Genomic DNA, 20595 nt, shown 5'->3' with positions numbered 1-20595 from the left:
TTTGTCGGGGCTTTCATTTTCCTCCCTAAAAGATAGACTATAACGACAACTTGTGAGAAGCAGTTTCTCACGATTATGCGCAAAGGGGTTTGGCGTGTCGCCGGAAAGACTTTGATGATAAACCGGTGGAAGCCCGGCGCCCCTACTCAGCTGGAAGTTCATTCGACCGTCCCTATCTGGATTCGCCAACCTGACCTATCTCTCAAGCTATGGTCAAATGATGTCTTTGCTAGCATTGTGGATGCTCTAGGCAGGGCGTTTGCGGTGTCCGATACCTTCACCAAAACAAAAGAGCGTAGGTAGTTCGCTTGAATGAAGGTAAAGGTTATGTTGGAGATCCAAGTGGAGCAGGGGAGTGTTTTCGTGCAGGACATTGTCTATGAAAACACAATAAGGTTCTGTGTAGTTTGTGGTTCCATATCCCACATAACAGAACGCTGCAGAGCACAAAGGGAATCTCAAAACTTCCCAACACCTGTAACCGACCAGGGATGGTTACAGGTTAAGCTCCCCCGCCGAAGCTGGCCAAGGAACTTGCAAGTGAACAAGCAGGCTTTTGGGAATCATTTTGAGGTGTTGTTGAAAGACGTTAAGGAAATCCTACTGCGATTCAGACCTAGCAGGAAGAACATGGTGGCGCCTCTGGTAAGATCCAACACTCCTCTATTGCTCTGCCCCAAAGGGTGTCGACTCACTCTCTGATGCCACGGGGATCCCACCTCCGGTCAATCCAAGGTTCTAGCAAACCCTTGCCTCTGGAACCACAACAGGGCTCCAACCGACCTCGTCTCTCTTTAAGAGTCCTGCCAGCATGCATGCCTCCTCAAGCTTAGGAACGATGAGAGACTCCCCTTGGATTATCTTTGGTGACTGGAATACAACATGATCTAAGGAAGGAGGGGTTCTAGCTATAGCATGTCGATAGTGAGAGTTTCAACAACATGATCGAATCTTGCAATCTATCAGAAGTTCTGTTTCCTAATTCAAATTTCACATGACACAATCAGCAACATGGAAGAAGCTTCAGAGTTGGCCAGCTCGATAGATGCTTGGTTAACAACCAGTGGATCCTCAAGTTCTTGAATTCCAAAGGGAAGCTCATCCCAATGACAATCTCGGACCACAATGGGATCCTCACTACATCAGCCCCTCTCCTTCGCCCTGTCATCCCTTCAAATTTTTCAAGCAGTGGACGACTCATGAAGAGTGCGAGAACATAGCCAGTTCTAGTTGAACAACGAAAACCAAGGGTTGTGTGATATTTGTACTATCTAGTCGACTAGCGAGAACCAAGCGCAACCTGACTGGATGGGCGAAAGCACACAAGGGAGACATTCTGAATAGAATCAAAGCCATACAGAGGGAGCTTGAAGCCTGCCAGAACCAAGTAGAGGATGGTGACCATGAGAGCTTGAATAAAGAAACCCAGCTAAGAGATTAACTTCAAATCCTCCGCGGGATAGAAGAGTGCAGGTGGAAACAAAAGGTTAGGTGTCGTTGGTTGAACGAAGGAAACCACAACACAAAGTTCTTCCACTCTCTATACAACAAGAACATTATGAGGAATCACATTGCTTCTCTCATTCTAGATGATGGATCAACAATCACGGAGGGTAAGGACATTCAAGTACTTCTCGTCACTTTATACAAAATCCCAATCTGAGTGTAGGACCTTTTCAGGAGAATCTGAACCGTAGGTCCGAGAGGCTGAAAACAGCACCCTAGAAAGAGAAGTATCAGCAGAGGAGATAAAGGAGGCACTTTTTTAGTTGGATGGTGACAGTGCCCCAGGCCCTTATGGCTTTTCCGATTTTTTCTTTCAGCAATTTTGGCAGATCATTGGGAAAGATGTCTCTAAGGCAGTCAGGAGTTACGGAGGAATTCCAGGAAGCCTTGGGCCTACTAATAAGGAAACAGAAATCCAGTGTAGTTTCATTTCATTCCACATCCCTCACCGACGTGCAGATACCATAGCCTGCTAGAGTGGCTGGCAGATCGAGGCCCCTCCCTTCACATACCTGGGCCTCCCTATGTTCTCAGGAAGACTTTCGAAATCATTGTGTGAGAATCTAGTTAATAAAGTCCGCACCAGATTGACCTCCTGGGGTGGCCACCTACTGTCATGTGCAGTTAGATTGATCTTAATCAGGGCTGTGTTGTTATCCTTTTCGTTTTTTTGGATGGGGTCTTTCTGACTCCCGTCAAATGTGGTAACTTGTCTTGAATCCATCATCTGCCATTTTTTTTTTGAATGATTTAGACTATAAGAGGCATACACATTTGCTGAGTTGGGATAAGCTATGTAAACCCCAAAAAGAGGGGGCCTCGGAATAAGGAGCCTTAGAGAGATGAACTTAGCACATCTGGCCAAACTGGTAAGGAAAGTGGCTAACCAGAGTGAATCCCCCATGAACCCAGCTGATTAAGGCCAAATACCTTGAGACACAATCACTATGGGTCCCAAGGCTTAAGCAGAGGGGGTCGCACGGTTGGCGAGGTGTCAAAGATGGGGCGGCAGACATTGGAGCATGTGAATGTATTGACAAAAACTGCTTTCTAAGATGCCATTTTGTAAAGACCATGTTCAAGGCTCCATAAGAGGTTAAAAGATGTGGCAATCTGCATTCATGGAACCCTTCCACCCAGGACGGTCTAAAATAGAGACCATCTAACATTTTCTCTTGCAAGGCAGCATGGGATATCATCAGAGAGAAAGGCCAGAAAAAAACTATCTTCTCCATGATTTGGCCAAGGAAAGTTTTTCCTTGAGCAGCTATGACATTGAGATAGGCGGTGGAAGATCGTCTCCTTACGCAATCAAAACTGCAAAGATAGGGGTTCCACCTACCTAGCCGCTGCCCTTTATGCGAACAGGATACAGAGGAACTGAGTCACTTGTTCTTTACATGTGCCTTTTCAACAGGTCTATGGCTAACAATCACAAGCCTTTATGGGGTGAAATGGCATTCCACCGGAACAATAGAAAGAGATCTTCAATCATGGTTCTCTCTTTCATTCAAAGACAAAACTACTCAATGGAGTTGGAAAGTCTCATTTCAAATCCTCATCTGAATGGTATGGAGACTACCAACACGTATTTGAGAAGGGGAAGAGGAACCAGACCCAACTCCTAATGAAAGGTATCTATTCCCTACAGGAGCACGCCCTTCATATTCTTTCCAACTCAAAGAAGATAGGTGCTATTGGATGGAGGAGTATAGATAATTGGAATCCTCCTAGACCAGGGTGGACCCAGGTCAGCATTTGAAGAATTTTTAATATGGGATGGCACTTCGGATACATGATCCGGGACAGTGCGGGCCATTTTCTAGCTGCTGGGTGTTTCACTTCCCAGGGAACACAGGAGATATGGGAGTGGTGTGGATGGGACCATGCCCTAAGTCGGGTGATCCCTAATTCGAAAGTTTTGTTAGAGAGCAGGAGATCGAATCTGGTTGCTAAAATGGGCTCATTCCTGCAATAGAAAACTCAGCCAACATCTCCTCTCAGGGAACTGATCTCAATTTTGTACAATTTCGATAACTTTTGTATTCAAAAAGCTAAATTTAGTCTCAACTCAATAGTTAAAATGCTTGCCAAATTGGCAAAAAGGGGAGATTAAGAAGTCTTGGAAGGACAACCCCCAAGACTGGTCCCCATTGAGGGATTGAAATTGTATCATGTACTGCTGCTTATTGCTGAGTAATGAATCTGGTAGGGGTCTGCCTAACCCCAGCTTGCCTTAAAAAAAAAAAAACAGGGCCCTTAATTAAATCACTTTATGAAAAGATAGGTGTATCCATGCTGTAATTTTTTTAGGCCAAGAGAAAAACCCCTCAATTACAAACCACACATTTACAGGCCATCAGTGAGTAAATTTTTGCAGTCGTCCCTGCCATCAGAGAGTACACCCAGCTTCCACCTTGCTGTAAGGGATGCCCTCCATGAATATCGAACTCGTGAAGTCCTGTCAAGTTGGTAGCCTTCATAAGTCGCTCCTACCAAATGAACCGTTGTAGTTTGGAAATATAACAAGAGAACTTGACATCATCAGGAACAAGGACTTCATGTCCACAAAAGCCAACAATATCCAACCCTCACAAAATTCGTGGTAATTCTAACTTGTTCCTACTTGCTGACCTTCCACAAGTTTCCTGAAAATCACTATGAAGCATAAATTAAAGAATTTTCCAAACAACTACCGCATGATTCAAATACTGAATGGGGGTACCCAGAATGATGACCACAAGAAAAGCAAACAAGCAACTGGCATGGACAGATTTGTTTCAAGAATACTGACGTCTTGCCTACTCAATATACCCAAGGCATCAATGCCTATGCGTCCGATAACAGGAACTTGCGCATGAATCAAATCAAGACTACAGAGCATCCACACCCATAGCTTTTAGTTAATAAAGCATTAGCTGAACCTGTCTCTGAGTAGACATGGGGCCAACTCAATTAAGACACTCCCAACGTTGGCCTCTAATTTGGAAATGGTGGTTGTTCTCTATATTGTCAATAGAATCTTCTAGAGAGTTCATTTATCAGTGTCATCCACCCACCAAATCCGTTGTCATCCATCCACCGACGCGCTCAGGCAGGTGTGCAGAACTGGATTCTAGTCAAATGGACCCAAAGCTTCGCAACTCACTGGGGTCAAGGGTTAAGCCTTCAGAGTTTTACACTGACATGGACAGAAACAGTAAGTACGGCAGGCTGAGCCAGCATGGCTAGGTCTCTGCACCTGGAGCGGTTTCTCCGAGTAAAAATAAAAAAGTTTATGTTTCTCTCCAAAAATGCATATATTAGCTCAAAAATGACCCACAAGAAATTCATCTCTAAACCCGGAGCCTGACCCCTTCCGAATTCCAGAGCCCTTAACCATTTCTCTTATTTCGTCAATTGATTGCCTACTCATATAACAATAAACAAAGTTTCCTCAACACTAGAGCTACACACCTCACCTCCAATCTTGGCTAAATCACTGGTCCAGATAACATCTTTACATGAGACAGATTGTGCCTTGACAGCCGAATAACAGGGACAATTATCTTTTGTTGACAGATGAGGCCACATATACCACAATCATCTCTCAATTTGACTCGAGGTTTATCATGGAGATCAGCACTGCACCTGCCCTTCTCCCATTTGCTAATGATAATGGACACGCACAGACATAGGAAAAGAGAAATGGTCAACAGACCTGGTAACTGACAGGCTATGGGTGTCCTGGGGAATGCAAATATGATTTTAATGAGTCCAGTCTAGCCTCTGACGTCCACTCTTAGCAGTAACCACAGCAAGTTGTGACATAGCAAGTTCTAACACAGAAACAGCTATACAAGCGGACCTTTTTTAAATCAATTGTAAGTAAGATCGAAGGGTCCAAAAGGTACAAAAATCAATAGAACTTTGCGCATATACTGCTAGAATCAATGCTAGCGCCACATTGTAGGATACAACTACCCTCCAATGAGGGAATCAAAAAGAATTATACATTTCCCATTCAAGGAAGAGCAAAAATTATACTATAAATGAAATCTGACATTTCTTCTAGTAGTTCATTCTTTGATAAATATACTCTTATTCAGGTGTGAACTCTTCCATCTTACCCTGTTTTTTTGCTTGAGCCTCCAAATGCAAACCACCTCTTCCTGGTGTTCCTCTCCTTCCCCTCAGAGCCACTTTCATCAACAGGGCTTTGAGATTTAGAGTCCTCGCAAGATGTCTTGCCATTACTACTGCCCTCGGCAATAGTGCTTGTTGTACGGACTGTGGTGAAGGATGAGTGGATGTCATCTCTTTGTTTCAACATCTCGTCAACCTGCATGAAATAGAATTGCTAGATAAGCATCTTGCTACGTGCATTAAGACCAAAAAAGAACCAGTATTGTCATCGACAAGGTTCAGAAAATATAGAAAAGATTAAGAAACTTACCAGCTAGACCAACAGATCAGCAACTCAGGGGAGAGAAGATGCAAGGCACACACACATGCAAACTCACACATGCCCATGCACACATGCATAGACACCCCACAGCCCCAAGAACACAGGCACACCCACAAGGGAGTTCAAATAATAAGGATAGCAATTCCCAGTTTGGCTATGGTACCTGGACACTCCATTTTGCCCTTCGTATCCATGTTGAGGCACGTATCCCCCCATTGACAGACGTCGACACCCGGACACACCATTCTATGCTCCGTACATACAAGTTTGTATTTACTTTACAATTTATAATTATATTTTCAGTTTATAACTTTATATTTTCAGTATATAATATTTATTTTAGATATAACATATATATTTAGATTATATTCAGTTTATTTTGAATTTATTTTATATTTATGTGATATTTAATATATATATATATATAGTCAGGTCCCCGTGCCCACATTTTTGGAATTGCCGTGTCGTACCCACCTTACCCGTACCCGGCACCGGTACTCAGGTGACATAGCAGCTTGTTCTACAAATAACACGCATAGATCTATCATGCAAACTAGTGTTATAAAGCATGTCTCCCAGTTTTAATTCTGAAAAACAGCAATAGCATCAACCTTAGCAAGTTACGCCAAATAGGCCCATTTAGAAAGAAAACTTAATGAATAGATTTGCAACCCAGGTCCAAGCCTATCCCAATTATTCATAGAACATTTTTACTATGTTCAGAATATTCACTCACTATAGGAGCATCCCAGTGCCCAAAATATGAAGGATTCCAGTGTGTTTTAACTGAGGCCATTTTTCTTCACAACTCAAACAAAGTATTAAACACTGGGCTACTTGCTGTGTTAGGTAAATCAATTACACTTGCACAGAAACTGGGACTTAGAAGGCTATCAAACATAATCTCTAAAACAAGAGAGGGCAGCAAAAAACTTGTATGTACAAGTGGACACCCTTAAAAAATAGTGACAGATATGAAAATATATAGTAGGGAAAAAAGTACATTTTGCTTCTCCTGGTTGCATTTGTTTGTTGCTTCTTGAAAACGTGCCAAAGCCTACACAGGAACCATTAAGAAAAAGTTGACACAAGCTTGTGTTTTAGTCATAGGATGGAGAGAAGGAAGCGGAATGGGGGGAAAAAAGAAAGTATAAGAATAACCTTTCTGTATTCTGCCTCAAACAGCCGCAGCTCAGTTCTTTTTGCTAAAATTTGGGCCTCAATCTCCTTTAGCTTTTCTGTTGTATATTCATATGACTTTGCACAGAGAGCCTCAATAGTATAGGATGCAGCCTTGAAAAAATTATCACCTAACATTAAAGAGTTGGTAATTATACAAAACAGCTCCATGGCTTCCAAATAATTTGAGCAAAGAAATACAGACCATAAACAGCAAATATGTGGGTGCCTGCTTTTAGTTCAGAAACTTCACATGGTTGGAAGCCTTCCAATCGTTTAAAAAATGCAGCTTGAGAATCTTTAGCCATAGCTAACTGCATAAGCACAGAACGTCTATACATCTCTTCCAGAAGCTAGACTGAAATACCACAAAACTGTAAGCAATGAAGGACCTACACATACCGCATTCAGTGTTGAATCTAGTCGATAGACCTGAAAATGCAAAAAATACATCCCTGCAGATGTCACCTTTACAGTTTTCTCACTATCTTCCTGCATATATGGCAAAAGTCTATAAGTCACAGTTTAATTTGCTAAGCTCACCATCCTAGGAAATGGCCAACAATGTGAGTCCTGTTATCAGTCTTTTGTGCTTGCGCCATTTCATGAGACAGAGAGATAGTGTGGGTGGACTTGCATGTAATGAGACCTCCAAGAATCAAAGACTGCCTACTAGGGGAAAAACACAACACAAACCATAAAGGAGAGGCTCTCAAGAGGCATAAAGGCATGCAGACGATATAAATAAATTATTTTATTGACATAAAATGCATAACAAATGCATGAAGGACTAGGGACCAAAGTCTCATATAAATACATGATAGAGAGAAAGGAGAGAGACCTACTAGCTGTTGGGAGGCTCCAACAACTAGCTAGTCAAAAAGGACCAAACTGCCCATAGTTATATGTAAAAAACAAAAAATACAAAACAAATCCTAAATACAATCTATAAAATATATATATATATATACACACATCTCTTAGAATTTCTCCCTTAAACTTACGGTGAGATCACCGAAAGTTTGTCAAGGAGAAAACAGAATCTAAGAGAAGGAAGCGCCTTGGTGAAGAAGTCCGCCAATTGATATTCAAAGGTTACGTAAGGTAATGATATGATCAACTTCAAATACTCTTCTCAAACATAGAGGCAATTAATCTCAATATACTTAGTCCTCTCATGAAAAGTATGGTTGTCAACAATGTAAATGATGCTTATCACAGCAAAGCTTTGATGATGTCATGAGATGTACCCCCATATCTTCAAACAATCGTCTCAACGATGTAGTCATAACTTAGTACTCAGCTTCCATTAATGAAAAAGAAACTTTCTATTTTTTTGCACTTTCACGACAAGCAAGTCACTTAAAAACATACAAAACTAGTAGTTGAGTGACGATCATTAGGATCTCCCCGATCTGAATCAGAGAGTATGCAACTAAATCAAGAGAGGAGGAAGATAAGAAAAGGCCTTTGAGAGCAGTTTTTTGAATATATCTAATTATTCTTATAATAATACTTATATGCACAGTAGTTGGCGAGTGTTGATAGATAAGTATGTGAGAACTCCAATCTTCTGACTGTACAGTATGGGCTCCTCTAGATGCGTTCTATCATCAATTTTTATTTTTTCATTAATCACTTTTAGAGTGTCGACTCTTTTCTCATCAGTAATTTCAAACCTATCAATAATCTCAGTTGCAAATTTCGTTTAGGTCAATAAATACCCACAAGGTGAGTATGTGACCACAATACCAATAAAATATGTAAGAAATCCAAGATCAGTCATTTCAAAATTATTTTTAAAATATTTTTAATATGATTAACTCTTTATTTGTCTCTATCGGTGATGATCATGTCATCTACATACAAAAGTAGAATGATGATTCATGCATCAGATGTCTTAACAAATAAAGTACCAAGCTTTAGAAGTTTGTTTTAAACCATACAAAGTTTTTTTTAAATAAAAATTGTATCCAGCTAAAGCCTCAAGACCTAGAGGCGGACCCATATAGACTTTTTCTTTCAAAACTTCATTTAAAAGGCATTTTTTACATCCATTTGATATGTAGGTCAACCTCTAATGAAAGCTAGAGCTATGAGAGTCCTAACAATGGTCATTCTTGTTATAGGGGCAAAGGTTTTCTCATAGTCTATTATGTATTCTTAAATAAATCTCTTGGCAGCTAATTTGGCTTTGTCTCTTTCTAATGTCCCATCAATTTTGGTTTTGACCTTATATATCCATCTACATTATATTGGTTTTTTCTCATTTGGTAATGTCACAATATCCCAAGTCTTGAATCTTTTTAAAGGTTCCAGCTCAATTTTCATGACTTTGACCCACTCCAGAAGATTTTTAGTTTGACTACAAGTCTTGGGTTCAAAGTAGAAATATATGTGGGCTAAACATGTCCTATGTTGAGGAGAGAAAGACTCATAAGATACAAATTTATCAAGTCTTGAAATTCTAGTAGATCTCCTAAGGTTGAAAGTTTCATCTTGTTCTAAGTGAATCTTTATAAAGCACTAGGTTGGTTCCAAGTGCTTATTCTAGAATAAGTGAGGATAGGAGATTCAACTTCGAAAATGACATTCTCATTATGGTCATCATTGGCAATTATTAGAGGTTCCAAATTGGTAATTATCAACATTTTCTTTAGGCAATAAATCCAAAAGAAATGAATATTCATTATCTTTCTTAGACATATTAGAGTCAAAATGTTCATAATTATTGTTGATAAATATTCATGTCATTAAACTCTTTAACAAATCCTTACAACATTGCCATGCTACTCTCCAATTTGGTCTTAGCTCCTTCCTACCAAACAAAAAAAAAGGTGTAGGTTCCATTGAGAGTGTTATGAATCACAGAATAAATATAAGGATTGGCATGATCAACATAGGGTGAAGTGAACTTCGTCGAAGGTTAACTCGTTTGGCTCCTTTTCCACAAAATAAACATTTCTTAAAACATATAATTTGTTATTTTTAACATCATAACACCTAGATCCTTTTTTATTCTCAACATAAAAAATAAAAACACAAGGAACGACTTTTAATGAGAGTTTTTATCTTCTTTCATTTAAAACAAAACATTTACAACAAAAAAATCTTAACCTACTATAGTCTTGTTGAACATCAAAAAGTTTTTCAAGGGTGATATTTTTTAAAGAGGATGGCATTCGATTTATTAGATAAATAGTTGTGAGGGCAGCCTCAACCCACAAATACTTTGGAACATTGTTTAAGATCAAAAAGGTTCTAACAATTTTTTATAATATGTCTATGTTTTTGGTTTGCTAAACCATTTTGTTCAGGCATTTTAGGACGAGCTTTGATGAGAAATACCATTTAAATCAAGGTAATTTTTTAAATCATTTGAAATATATTTTTCCCCTAAATCAGGTTAAAAAATAGATATGCCAGAATTAAAATGATTTTTTATCATAGCATGAAAACATTTAAAATAATGAAGAGATTTTGACTTATGTCTAACAAAATAAATCTAAATATATCTAGAAAAATCATTCACAAATACAATATAATAAGAGAAACCACCCTTTGAGACAATAGGAGTGGGACCCCAAACATTCGAGTGCAGCAATTCAAAAGACTGGGAAGAAATAAAATTATGTTTAACAAAAGTAAGAGATTTCATTTTTCCAAGTATGCAATCAATACAATTAAGATTTTCGTCATTATAAAAAATTTCAAACAAAGAAAATATGGGACTTTGGATACACAAGGATGACCTAAACATTTATGCCAAAGTTCATAATCACTATGTTTTGCAATATTACAAAAAAAATTGGATAATTCAATAAAGTCCATGTAGTAGAGGCTTCCTTCTCTATGGTGTTGCTCAGTCAGAAACATGACACCCATGGTCACAAATTTGAGAAACAAAAAGGTTTAAAGTTAGTTTTAGAATATGCCTAGCATTTGAAACAAAAAAAAATGAATTTTTAAGAGTTTTATCAATGTTCCATATGCCTTTTATGTGTAAAGTTTCATCAGTCGTGGGGACAAAATGATGTGACAATCGAAAAGAATATCAACATTGGGGTTATATAGAAAGATGCTCCTGAATCCAAGAGTCAAGAATTCATACCGTAAGGGGAAGAGGTGGAGACCACAGCACCGATGGTGGTGGATGAAGTTTTGAGTATTGGTTGAAGAGCTTCCACCAATTGATACAAAGAGAATGTTAATTGTATAGTTTATATATTTTTTATTTTTTGTTTATATATGTAATAGGTCATGCCCTCTAGGGGCATTTTTGTCTTTCATTGATGCAATAGGATATGCCCATTAGGGACAATTTTATACTTTTATCTTTTTTTTATTTTTTTCTTTCTTTCTCATGTAGCCGTTGGGACTAGCCCAACGACTAGTTGGACTAGCCCTTATGCCTCCTACTTCTTGTATATATATGGGATCTCTCCCATACTTTTTGTATGCTTCTCTTGAGCATTTTTCATATGAATAATTTCTTTTTTGTATTTTTGAGTGCTCTCTTGTGTATTTTGTGAGTTATTGTGAAGTATGGCCTTGTATTGCCCATTAGAGGTTTGTGTGTTCCCTATGTGGCTTTGTGTTGTTACCCTACTTTATGTGTCTTATGACCATTGTGATTGTTCTTGTATTTGGGATTTCATCACAGAAAAGAGATCTAATGGTTTTGGAACCATCATCGAAGACACTCTCTCTTTGTCCACCTTCTTCAACTTAGGGCAATATGATATGATGTGCCCCGTTTCTCTACAAAAATGATAATTTTTTTCTTCTCACCACCATCCTGTTGTAATTTGTTGAAGTGTGGAGGTTTGTAGGCCTTAATATTGGAAACCAACCTAGATACGACCAACACAGTATCCTTGGGTTCTTTTGGCTCCATAAAAGACTTGAGCCTCGTTTTTCCATACACTTCCGCCAATATTTCATGTAGTGAGAATCTCATGAGCCTCTCGTCTATGTATAATGGTTATACACACTTGTTCATATTCGGGTCTCAATCATTTCATAAATTAGAAGAATTATTCTTCTTGAACACGCTTCTGCCATTGCCTTGCATCATTAGGCATATCACATATAGGATAATACCTAACTATCTCATCCTACAATCTTTTTTAATTTTTCATAGTATTCTTTGACAGATTTGTCACCTTGCTTGCATGAATGAATCTTGTCCCTAAGTTTCCACAAATAGGTGGCATCCTTTAGAGTGTACAATTCCTTTAGAAAGGCCCATGCTTCATCGACCATTTACTAGCTCAAAATGTTATCACATGGATCGTGGTGCATGCTATTTATGAATCATGAAAAGACCTTAGCATGGCCCACTTCCCAATCTTTCAAGGCTTTCCGATAATTAGCCTTCTCATTTTTACCATCTTTTAGGGCTTCCTCCACTCTATTCACATTCTTGGTAAGAACGAGTTAAGATTCTACAGTGGAACAATCCAGTAAGTGCCAAAGTTCTTTTCCAATATGGAATTGCCTCATCATCATGGCCAACCTATTGTAGTTGTTCCCATCAAACTTGATGGGGATGATGACAACAACCTCCTTGGCCATGGAGATGGGAAAAGAATAGAGGGAGGGATGAAGGTAGAAGGATGCACAGACAAGAATGGCACCACGAGCACCACGATCACTTGAAAATATGGAGGCTTTTATTACAATTGCAAGAACATGGCACCAAGACCCAATGGTTCTGATACCATGTAATGAGATCTCTAAGAATCACAGACAATGCCTACCAAGGCAAAAACACAACACAACCTACAAAGGGGAGACTCTCAAGAGCCACACAAAATAAAATAAATTATTTTATTGACATAAAATGCATAACAAATGCATGAAGGAATATGAACCAAAAGTCCCATATAAATACATGATAGAGGGAGACAGAGACCTACTAGCCGTTGGGAGGACCCAACGGCTAGCTAGTTAAAAAGACCAAACTGTCCATGTTCAAATATAAAAAAACAAAAAACATATAACAAATCCTAAATGAAACTTATAAAAATAAATAAACAATATACAAATACATAACCATACTTCTCTTAACAAGCACATGCAGATGGGGCCAAAATGGTACACTATATCAATGTAAGAAATCATTGTTGGAAAATGCTGAAGTGATACAATCACACAATTTGGAAAATACCCTATGAAGCTACCTGCACTATAGGTGTTTTCCATTTCTTCAGTCATCCAAAGTGCTCTTAGTTGTATTCAGCGCTTGGAAGTTATTATTGTCTTTTGCTTTTATTGTTTTGGTTATTTTACCATTTTTGTAGTGCATTTTATTAATACTTCAATTGTTCTATCGGAAGTTTCCCTTTTTGTTTTTCCTACTATGTGTGTGTTGCATGAGCATGCTTAAATGAGATCTCTCATTGTGGATATCAATGAATAATAGCAGGTTTCATTTGTTTACTGTTGTGTTCATTTTAAGGGGTTAAATTTCTTTCATTCGAGAATCAATAGATAACCCAGACCATACAACCGTTTCATTGAGTAGCACATGCATCTGTATGGGGCCAAAATGGTACACTATAACAATGTAAGAAATCATTGTTGGAAAATGCTGAAGTGATACAATCACACAATTTGGAAAACACCCTATGAAGCTACCTGCACTATAAGTGTTTTCCATTTCTTCAGTCGTCCAAAGTGCTCTTAGTTGTATTCAGTGCTTGGAAGTTATTGTTGTCTTTTGCTTTTATTGTTTTGGTTATTTTACAATTTTGTAGTGCATTTTATTTATACTTCAATTGTTTTATTGGAAGTTTCCCTTTTTGTTTTTCCTACTATGTGTGTGTTGCATAAGCATGCTTAAATGAGATATCATTGTGGACATCAATGAATAATAGCAGGTTTCATTTGTCTACTGTTGTTCATTTTAAGGGGTTAAATTTCTTTCATTCGAGAATCAATAGATAACCCAGACCATACAACCGTTTCGTTGAGTAGAATCTATCATGAAATGATAGAGAACCCATACTTAAAGCAGAATAGACAGGAACATGACAGGAACACTTCAGTACCTGCCTATCACATGCCCAAATATGTATTACTAACCTACAAATGTGCACATGGTACACTGAAAGTCTGAAAGTAATAATGACTTACATCAAAAGGACTATATGGCATGGCTCATATATCACAAGATTACTTTAAGACACATGAAGGTTGTTTCTTTATTTGGAGTTTCCTATGTTGACTAAGCATAGAAACCCTAGATCTGAAAAAGTATGCTTCAACTTTCAAACTATCGTGTATTTCTTAAGAAAAAAATGATTTCATGGGAATGCAAGATGTAGAAAAGCATGTCAGGTCCAAACCCTGCATGGTTTCAGAGCAAGAGCAGGACAGTTACCATATTTGTGACAAATAGGAGCGCACTTGCAGCCAATTCAATTTTCATTATATTTGTGACAATAGGAGTGCATTTATTACTAACATAGTTATTACAAATGATGATTCAATAATTTTCATTATATTTGTGACAATAGGAGTGCATTTATTACTAACATAGTTATTACAAATGATGATTCAATAATGTCTATTAATCATTCAAGAAGAGTCTAAAACAGTTCAACGTTAACCTATAGAAAGTCAAAAATACATAGGGCAAGGAAACACAATGCTATATTGCAAACCAACAAAAAGGAACTAAACAACTTATAATGACAACCCTTCCATCAGTAAAGCACAGATTAAGAAGTATAAAAAGAGATGTAGAACAAGTTTATAATCATGTACGCCAGAGGTGTATAAACAGAGAAGAGAGCAAAAATTATTTTACAAATACAGCAGAATCCAGTCTACTAATAAATTCACCTGTAAAGCCAAGCCATAGCCCCTACTTTCTTCTTGTTCAAAATAAAGGAGCTGTCAAATAATCAAACATTCAGAACCAGCAGACAGACTTGCAGAAGAAGAATCCAACAATACTGACTACGCCCCCACTGAGTAAAGATTCAATAACAACTCAGCTTCACAGCCAATCAGCCATAAACCAATAATGAGCATTCCTTTTTCCTTAGTAACAATAAACATGCAATAATAATTCTTATACAATATAAAGAGTAATAGGCACATAAACATTTAAGAAAAAAAGGAAAATATTGAAAACAAGGTTATCCTTACATAATACCAGGGTTACCGGAACTGCCCATATACATGGGGAGGTGAGCTTCCTTGAAACGTGTTTTGGAAGCACAACTGTTAGGCGCTTTTTTTAAATGGGAAGCGAGCTTCCCCAATAATGAGAAGTGAGCTTCTCTTTTGATAGAAACGTGATTCACAACTTTAGGAATCATGTTTCCTTGTATTTTTGGGATCGGACAATTTTTCCCCTTACGTAATTGTTTTTTATCAAAAAAAAAAAGCTAATGTCTTTGAAACGGCAAAATTGTCCTTCGTAAAAAAATTGTTAAAAGGCAAAGGGAGGGTTTTTCAAGTTTTTAAGGTTTGTGAGTGGTCTCCCTCTCGTTCTTCGGTAGTTGCAACATTGCTCCGGCGACTTTGACAATCTCCAGCTCCAGTAACCATGGGGATCAAGTACTCTCTCTCTCTCCGGGTGTGAAATTTTCTTGCGTGTTACTTTTTTTTGTAGTGTGTGCATTTGAAATTTGAATCTCTTTTTCTCAATGTAATTCCCATTTTGCTATGTGATTGTGCATTTTGCTTGGATTTGTAGTTAATATGAGCTTGGATTTTGCTGGTATTTATTGATATGTGATAAATAAACGGCATGCTTTTTTGCATTTTACAAGTGAAATACCTGAAATTCCAATGGTGGTGGGTACGGATTATGCATTTTATGTTTTGATAGACTAGAAAAAAATATAATTACATTTTTGTTTCGTGTTCGATTCCTATTGGCTTCCCACTCGAATTATAGGTCACTTCCCTCTTTGTTTCCCCTTTGAATCCTAGTTTACTTCCGGTTTGATTCCTAGGTCGCTTTTGGTTTGCTTCTCTTCTCGCTTTCGAGACGATTCTCAGTTCGCTTATAATTTGTTTTGTGCTTCCGGCTTCTTACAAATTTAGAAGTGCCTCGTACCCCGCTCTTGCTTCCTCAACTGGAAACTTTGCATCAGACATTGAAATATAGATTTGCAATTGCTCATATGCTAGAACCAACCAATCCTTTTGAGGATACCCAAGAAGTTCCATTATTTCTAGTATATAAAGAGTTAATACTTTATAGAACGGAAAACAACACAGAATATCCATGTGACATAGAAGCAGAGGTATGCTACTATGCTTTCTGACCATTAATTTCTTTTAACAGTTAATGATATCACCTAGAGCTTATCTGGAAAAGGAAAAACTCACCTTGAATTTGCTTTGGGCAGCTGAAACAACTCTGACCACTATTCCAGCTTGAGCTTGTTCTTCGTTGATAATCACACTGTAAAAATGAGCTGACTGTTTCTCTACCTACATCAGAAACCATTTGAAAATAAATTACCAGACTAAATATATATTATTATCTTATTCTGTGTATTAATTATAAGAACCACCTTGCCATTACAGGAACTTCCAAGAGGAAGAGGTCTAAGAGTCACGGTTTCATTCAAAGCTTCCTCAAGGACAGTAGCTGAAACAGTGGTCTTGATAGGCACTCCCAACTTGCTGAAACAAAGCAATTACCAACAAATTTCCAACAAACACCCTACAAATGGCAACTGCAGGTAATCAAAATCTTTGAAAATGAAATTTACCTGAACAATGCTGCAAACATTGTATTTACAGTTCCTAAGTTGGATAAGTCAATCTCCATATCCATGTTCCCAGCTTCTAATGCCTGAAAAAGTGAGCACATGCATCAAGAAATCAATAATGAAAGAAAAAAACAGGTTAGTACTATTAAATATAATTAGATTATTACACCAGACAGACCATGATACTTCACAAACACAGCTGGACACGGTCCACACCATCTCCCCAACTTCAGCTATTTCTTTTTGTCATCTTGATTGTTGATTCTGTAATAACCTTCATGTTTTTGTTTTGAAAGTTGTCATTGTCTTTGGTAAATGATAATCTATAGTTTTTGTCCAAAAAATGACCATGTCTACTGCTAAAAATGACCATTTTAAAAAATGCCACAGCATTACAGGTAGTTAGGGGATAATGAGAACTTCTTAGACAAATCTTGCCCACATGAGCATTGTGAACCTGCTTCCAGTGTCAACAATTTTCTGTCTGTATCCAGGTAATATAGAGCAACACAAAGATAGAAAATACATGGCTAAGCTATGTATGTTCAGATGGACACCTAGTATGACAAAAACTCGCACAAAATATCAAAAGAAGTTTAGGGTAGAACCAAAAAAAAAGATAGATATATCAGTTTAACATGTTTGGGAATGAATTTACAAGGCATAAAATGAGAAAAAAAGGTTAGGTGGTGCATGTTGGGGGACCTAGGAAAAGGTAATCCTGAAAAAAATTTGGAGAGACACAGTGACAGGTAGCATGATAACAACTAGGCTATTAATAATCAACCTAATCCTAGACAGTGACATAAATAACAGATTAACCCTTGAAAAAGCTATGATTTTTCAAAATTGTTCAGCAATATACTAGCCCAACATAGTATAATTGAAAATTTGAAGAATCTATGCACTAAATTGACATCTGGTTGAAATCTTGTGCAACCAATTAAACCAAAAATAGATACTTACCTCAAATCCAGCATTGTCATATTGCCTTCTTTTCTCTGGATCAGATAAAATGCTATATGAATAAGCAACCTCTTTGAAAAGTTCTGAAGCTTCAGGATTGGTTCCATTTTTATCTGGATGGTACCTATTCTCAAGTAAGAAAAGGAAACATCATGACTACTTGTCACATGGGTGCGGGTGCGGCACTTTCAAAAACCTTGGGTGCGGGGGTGCGGAAGGGGCAAAAATGTAATATATATATATATATATATATATATATATATATATATATATATATATATATAGAGAGAGAGAGAGAGAGAGAGAGAGAGAGAAGGGGGGTCCGGAGGTTCCCCCCGGCGCGGGTCCGCCCCCCCCCCCTTTCTCACCTAGATGACATACACATAATTATGGTTCCAAATTCCGAAATTATAAGTGCAAAAAAAAAAAGATGTAGATACCATAACTTTGCACCGAACATTGAACTAAAACACATGACTCATCCAACAAATTCATACCACAACCATTCGTTTAACCCAAATAAAATGAAAGAGAATTCCCAAGGACACAGTCGCAACATGCGTGGAAGGGAAAATCAAAAGCACGGGTATTTCAAGTACCAATTACATACTTGAGAGCTAATTTTCTGTATGCAGACTTGATCTCCTGATCGGACGAGTCCCTAGTGACGTTCAACACCTCGTAAGGATCCCTCCTGATGGCTGGCGCCGACGAACCCCCAGCTTTCGCAGGCGCCATATCTCTTCCCCACCGGCTGCCCCCGATCAGCTCATGGCTGCCATAGCTTCAACAGCCCAAACCTGGGGTCGAATGAGATAGCTGGATGGTTAGGTCGCATTATCATAACCGAGGGGTCTCGCGTTCGAATCCCACGCGCCCCCTTATCAAATGCCAAACCGATGCTAAATAGCTTTCACCGTCAAAAACCAAAGAGAAAAAACCGAAACACGAACCTGAGCAAAAACACTGAACTTCCGATATCTATTAAGCAGAAACGATCAAATCGTTCACCGAATCACGCGAATTTCACTCAGAGAACGCGATGATCGATGAGTCTGCGACCCGTTAGAGCACTAAAAAAAATTACGGTTTCGGATCGGAGAAAGAGAGAAGGAAGGAAGAGAAATCGAAAAATTGGGGAACGAGATTCAACCTAACAGAGAGAGAGAGAAGAGCTCCTTTTTTATGGAATCGCCCAAGGAGCATTTATACCGCCTCTCTAATGCTTGGCGATTTGCTTATTAGTTTAACTAACCTTTAAATATTTAAAAATTGTAGCACGGTTGAGTGACCACCTAGCCGCTGTGCTTGATGAAAAGTGATTTCATTCTTCTATCAGATTTACACATCAAGGGAAGTAGTGTTTTCTCCGCCACGTTTGAGACCCGCGTCGATATCAGACACAAAGGCCCACATTTCCGAGAACGTGGCAAATAATTAGCCACGGCTTCATGTCTGGATTTTTTACGTGTTCTTACATTTTACAGTAAACTGGGAACAACAAAAGGAGCTTAAAGAAATCCAGAAATAAATAGTAAATATAAATGTAATAATTGCTCCCGGAACACCAAAAGTCGTTTTGGTTCTCCCGAGCAAACGTGAGCGGGCGGACCTTTAAAGCGAAAGCGACAACCTGTGAATGGATCGGATTCTGATTCGGATCCAGAACGGAATTGCGGTTTACAACTGTCAGACGTGATAAAAAAGCCTTCGTTTTCCTACGTGTGGAGGTTGTTGGTAACTTGGCATGTGCGCAAGCGGATGGATACAAGTTGAAACATGCTAGATCCGAGTACGAATCCAGGTTCATGAAATAGATCCGGATGTGAGTCTGGATTTGAATGATATATATGGTACTGAACCTAGGGATGCCAGTGGGGCGGGGCGGGGCGGGGGACAAGGTCTCCACCCCCGCCCCGCCTCAAGATTTTATCCTCCACCCCCGCCCCGCCCCGCCTCCCTGGCGGGGATGGATTTTATCCTCCACCCCCCGCCTTCATCCCCGTTTCATGTCCTCCATCCCCGGTTCAAACGGGGATGAGGCGGGGCGGGGTGGGGATATTGCGGGGAAAAGTGGTCGGGGCGGGGTTGGGGCGGGGATCGTGGCGGGGCGGGGAAAAGTGCACGTCCATCCCTGCCTCTACCCCCGGACGGGGATGGATTTTAACCTTCGTCCCCGCCTCCATCCCCGGTCCAAACGGGGCGAGGCGGGGCGGGGCCCCGCTTTCCCCCGGTCCACTGCCATCCCTAACTGAACCTGGTTGAAAAAACTAGTGAAATACGTTTACGTCTAAAAATTGCAAATGGGTCAAATTTGAATCCAAATCCACACAAAGTTCAGGCATAAAATACTGATCTAAATCCCACCTGAATCTGAAAAGTAATAGCCAAATCAATAAAAACTTATCTTAAAGATCCATATACAGGAATAACATGTTGGATTTGGATCATATGTCTGGGCCAAACCAGATCCATTTACAACCCTTATTGTTGGACACGCTATGGTCTTTGGAATATATTGTGGAGATCTAACCGTAGGTTTTGGCATCCTGAAAAAGTTGGATATTTTCTATAACCTTTTAAAAATAAATAGTAATTAAAACAAAGTAACCTAAAAGCGAGAACTAGTTTTGGTGGTTGGGTTTACCCAAAGCCAAACTGGGTAATGGTGTTGGAAGAAAATTTTGGTGATTCTAACCCACCCTTCATATATCATGACAGGTACCAACCTTTCCTGCGTTTCAAATCATAGTC

General features: G+C 38.9%; 1 protein-coding gene across 2 annotated transcripts; it reads right to left on the bottom strand.

The window, feature by feature from the left end:
* Window positions 1-5394: 5394 nt before the first annotated feature.
* LOC149831466 (chaperone protein dnaJ 15-like) lies at window positions 5395-18988 on the bottom strand. 2 transcript variants are annotated; one of them, XM_090012084.1, is made up of 12 exons: window positions 18795-18988; window positions 18452-18641; window positions 17842-17965; window positions 16876-16958; window positions 16675-16786; window positions 16487-16591; window positions 14984-15034; window positions 7535-7624; window positions 7338-7446; window positions 7115-7263; window positions 6957-7010; window positions 5395-5827 (listed from the first exon to the last, which is right to left on the bottom strand). In XM_090012084.1, exons 2-12 carry the CDS (start codon window positions 18577-18579, stop codon window positions 5612-5614), a joined length of 1221 nt encoding a protein of 406 aa, XP_089868210.1. In that variant the 5' UTR covers window positions 18580-18641; window positions 18795-18988; the 3' UTR covers window positions 5395-5611. The 2 variants fall into 2 exon arrangements, with proteins under 2 accessions (XP_089868210.1, XP_089868211.1); XM_090012085.1 differs by lacking the exon at window positions 14984-15034.
* Window positions 18989-20595: the final 1607 nt, after the last annotated feature.

The sequence above is a fragment of the Nuphar pumila genome, chromosome 7 (assembly GCF_984573655.1).
Source record: "Nuphar pumila chromosome 7, dmNupPumi1.hap1.1, whole genome shotgun sequence".
In the NCBI taxonomy this organism is placed as follows: domain Eukaryota; kingdom Viridiplantae; phylum Streptophyta; class Magnoliopsida; order Nymphaeales; family Nymphaeaceae; genus Nuphar; species Nuphar pumila.
The sequence above is the reverse complement of the archived record's forward strand: the minus strand, read 5'-3'. Positions and strand labels throughout refer to the sequence as shown.

What these genes read in the sequence shown, in the direction of transcription:
- LOC149831466 (XM_090012084.1), bottom strand. Translation starts at nt 18,579, where the DNA reads ATGGCGCCTGCGAAAGCTGGGGGTTCGTCGGCGCCAGCCATCAGGAGG. An exon ending in TACAGAAAATTAGCTCTCAA is followed by an intron (nt 17,966 to 18,451) that starts GTATGTAATTGG and finishes ACTTGAGAATAG; the next exon opens with GTACCATCCAGATAAAAATG. An exon ending in TTGAGGCAGAATACAGAAAG is followed by an intron (nt 7,011 to 7,114) that starts GTTATTCTTATA and finishes GTTCCTGTGTAG; the next exon opens with GCTTTGGCACGTTTTCAAGA.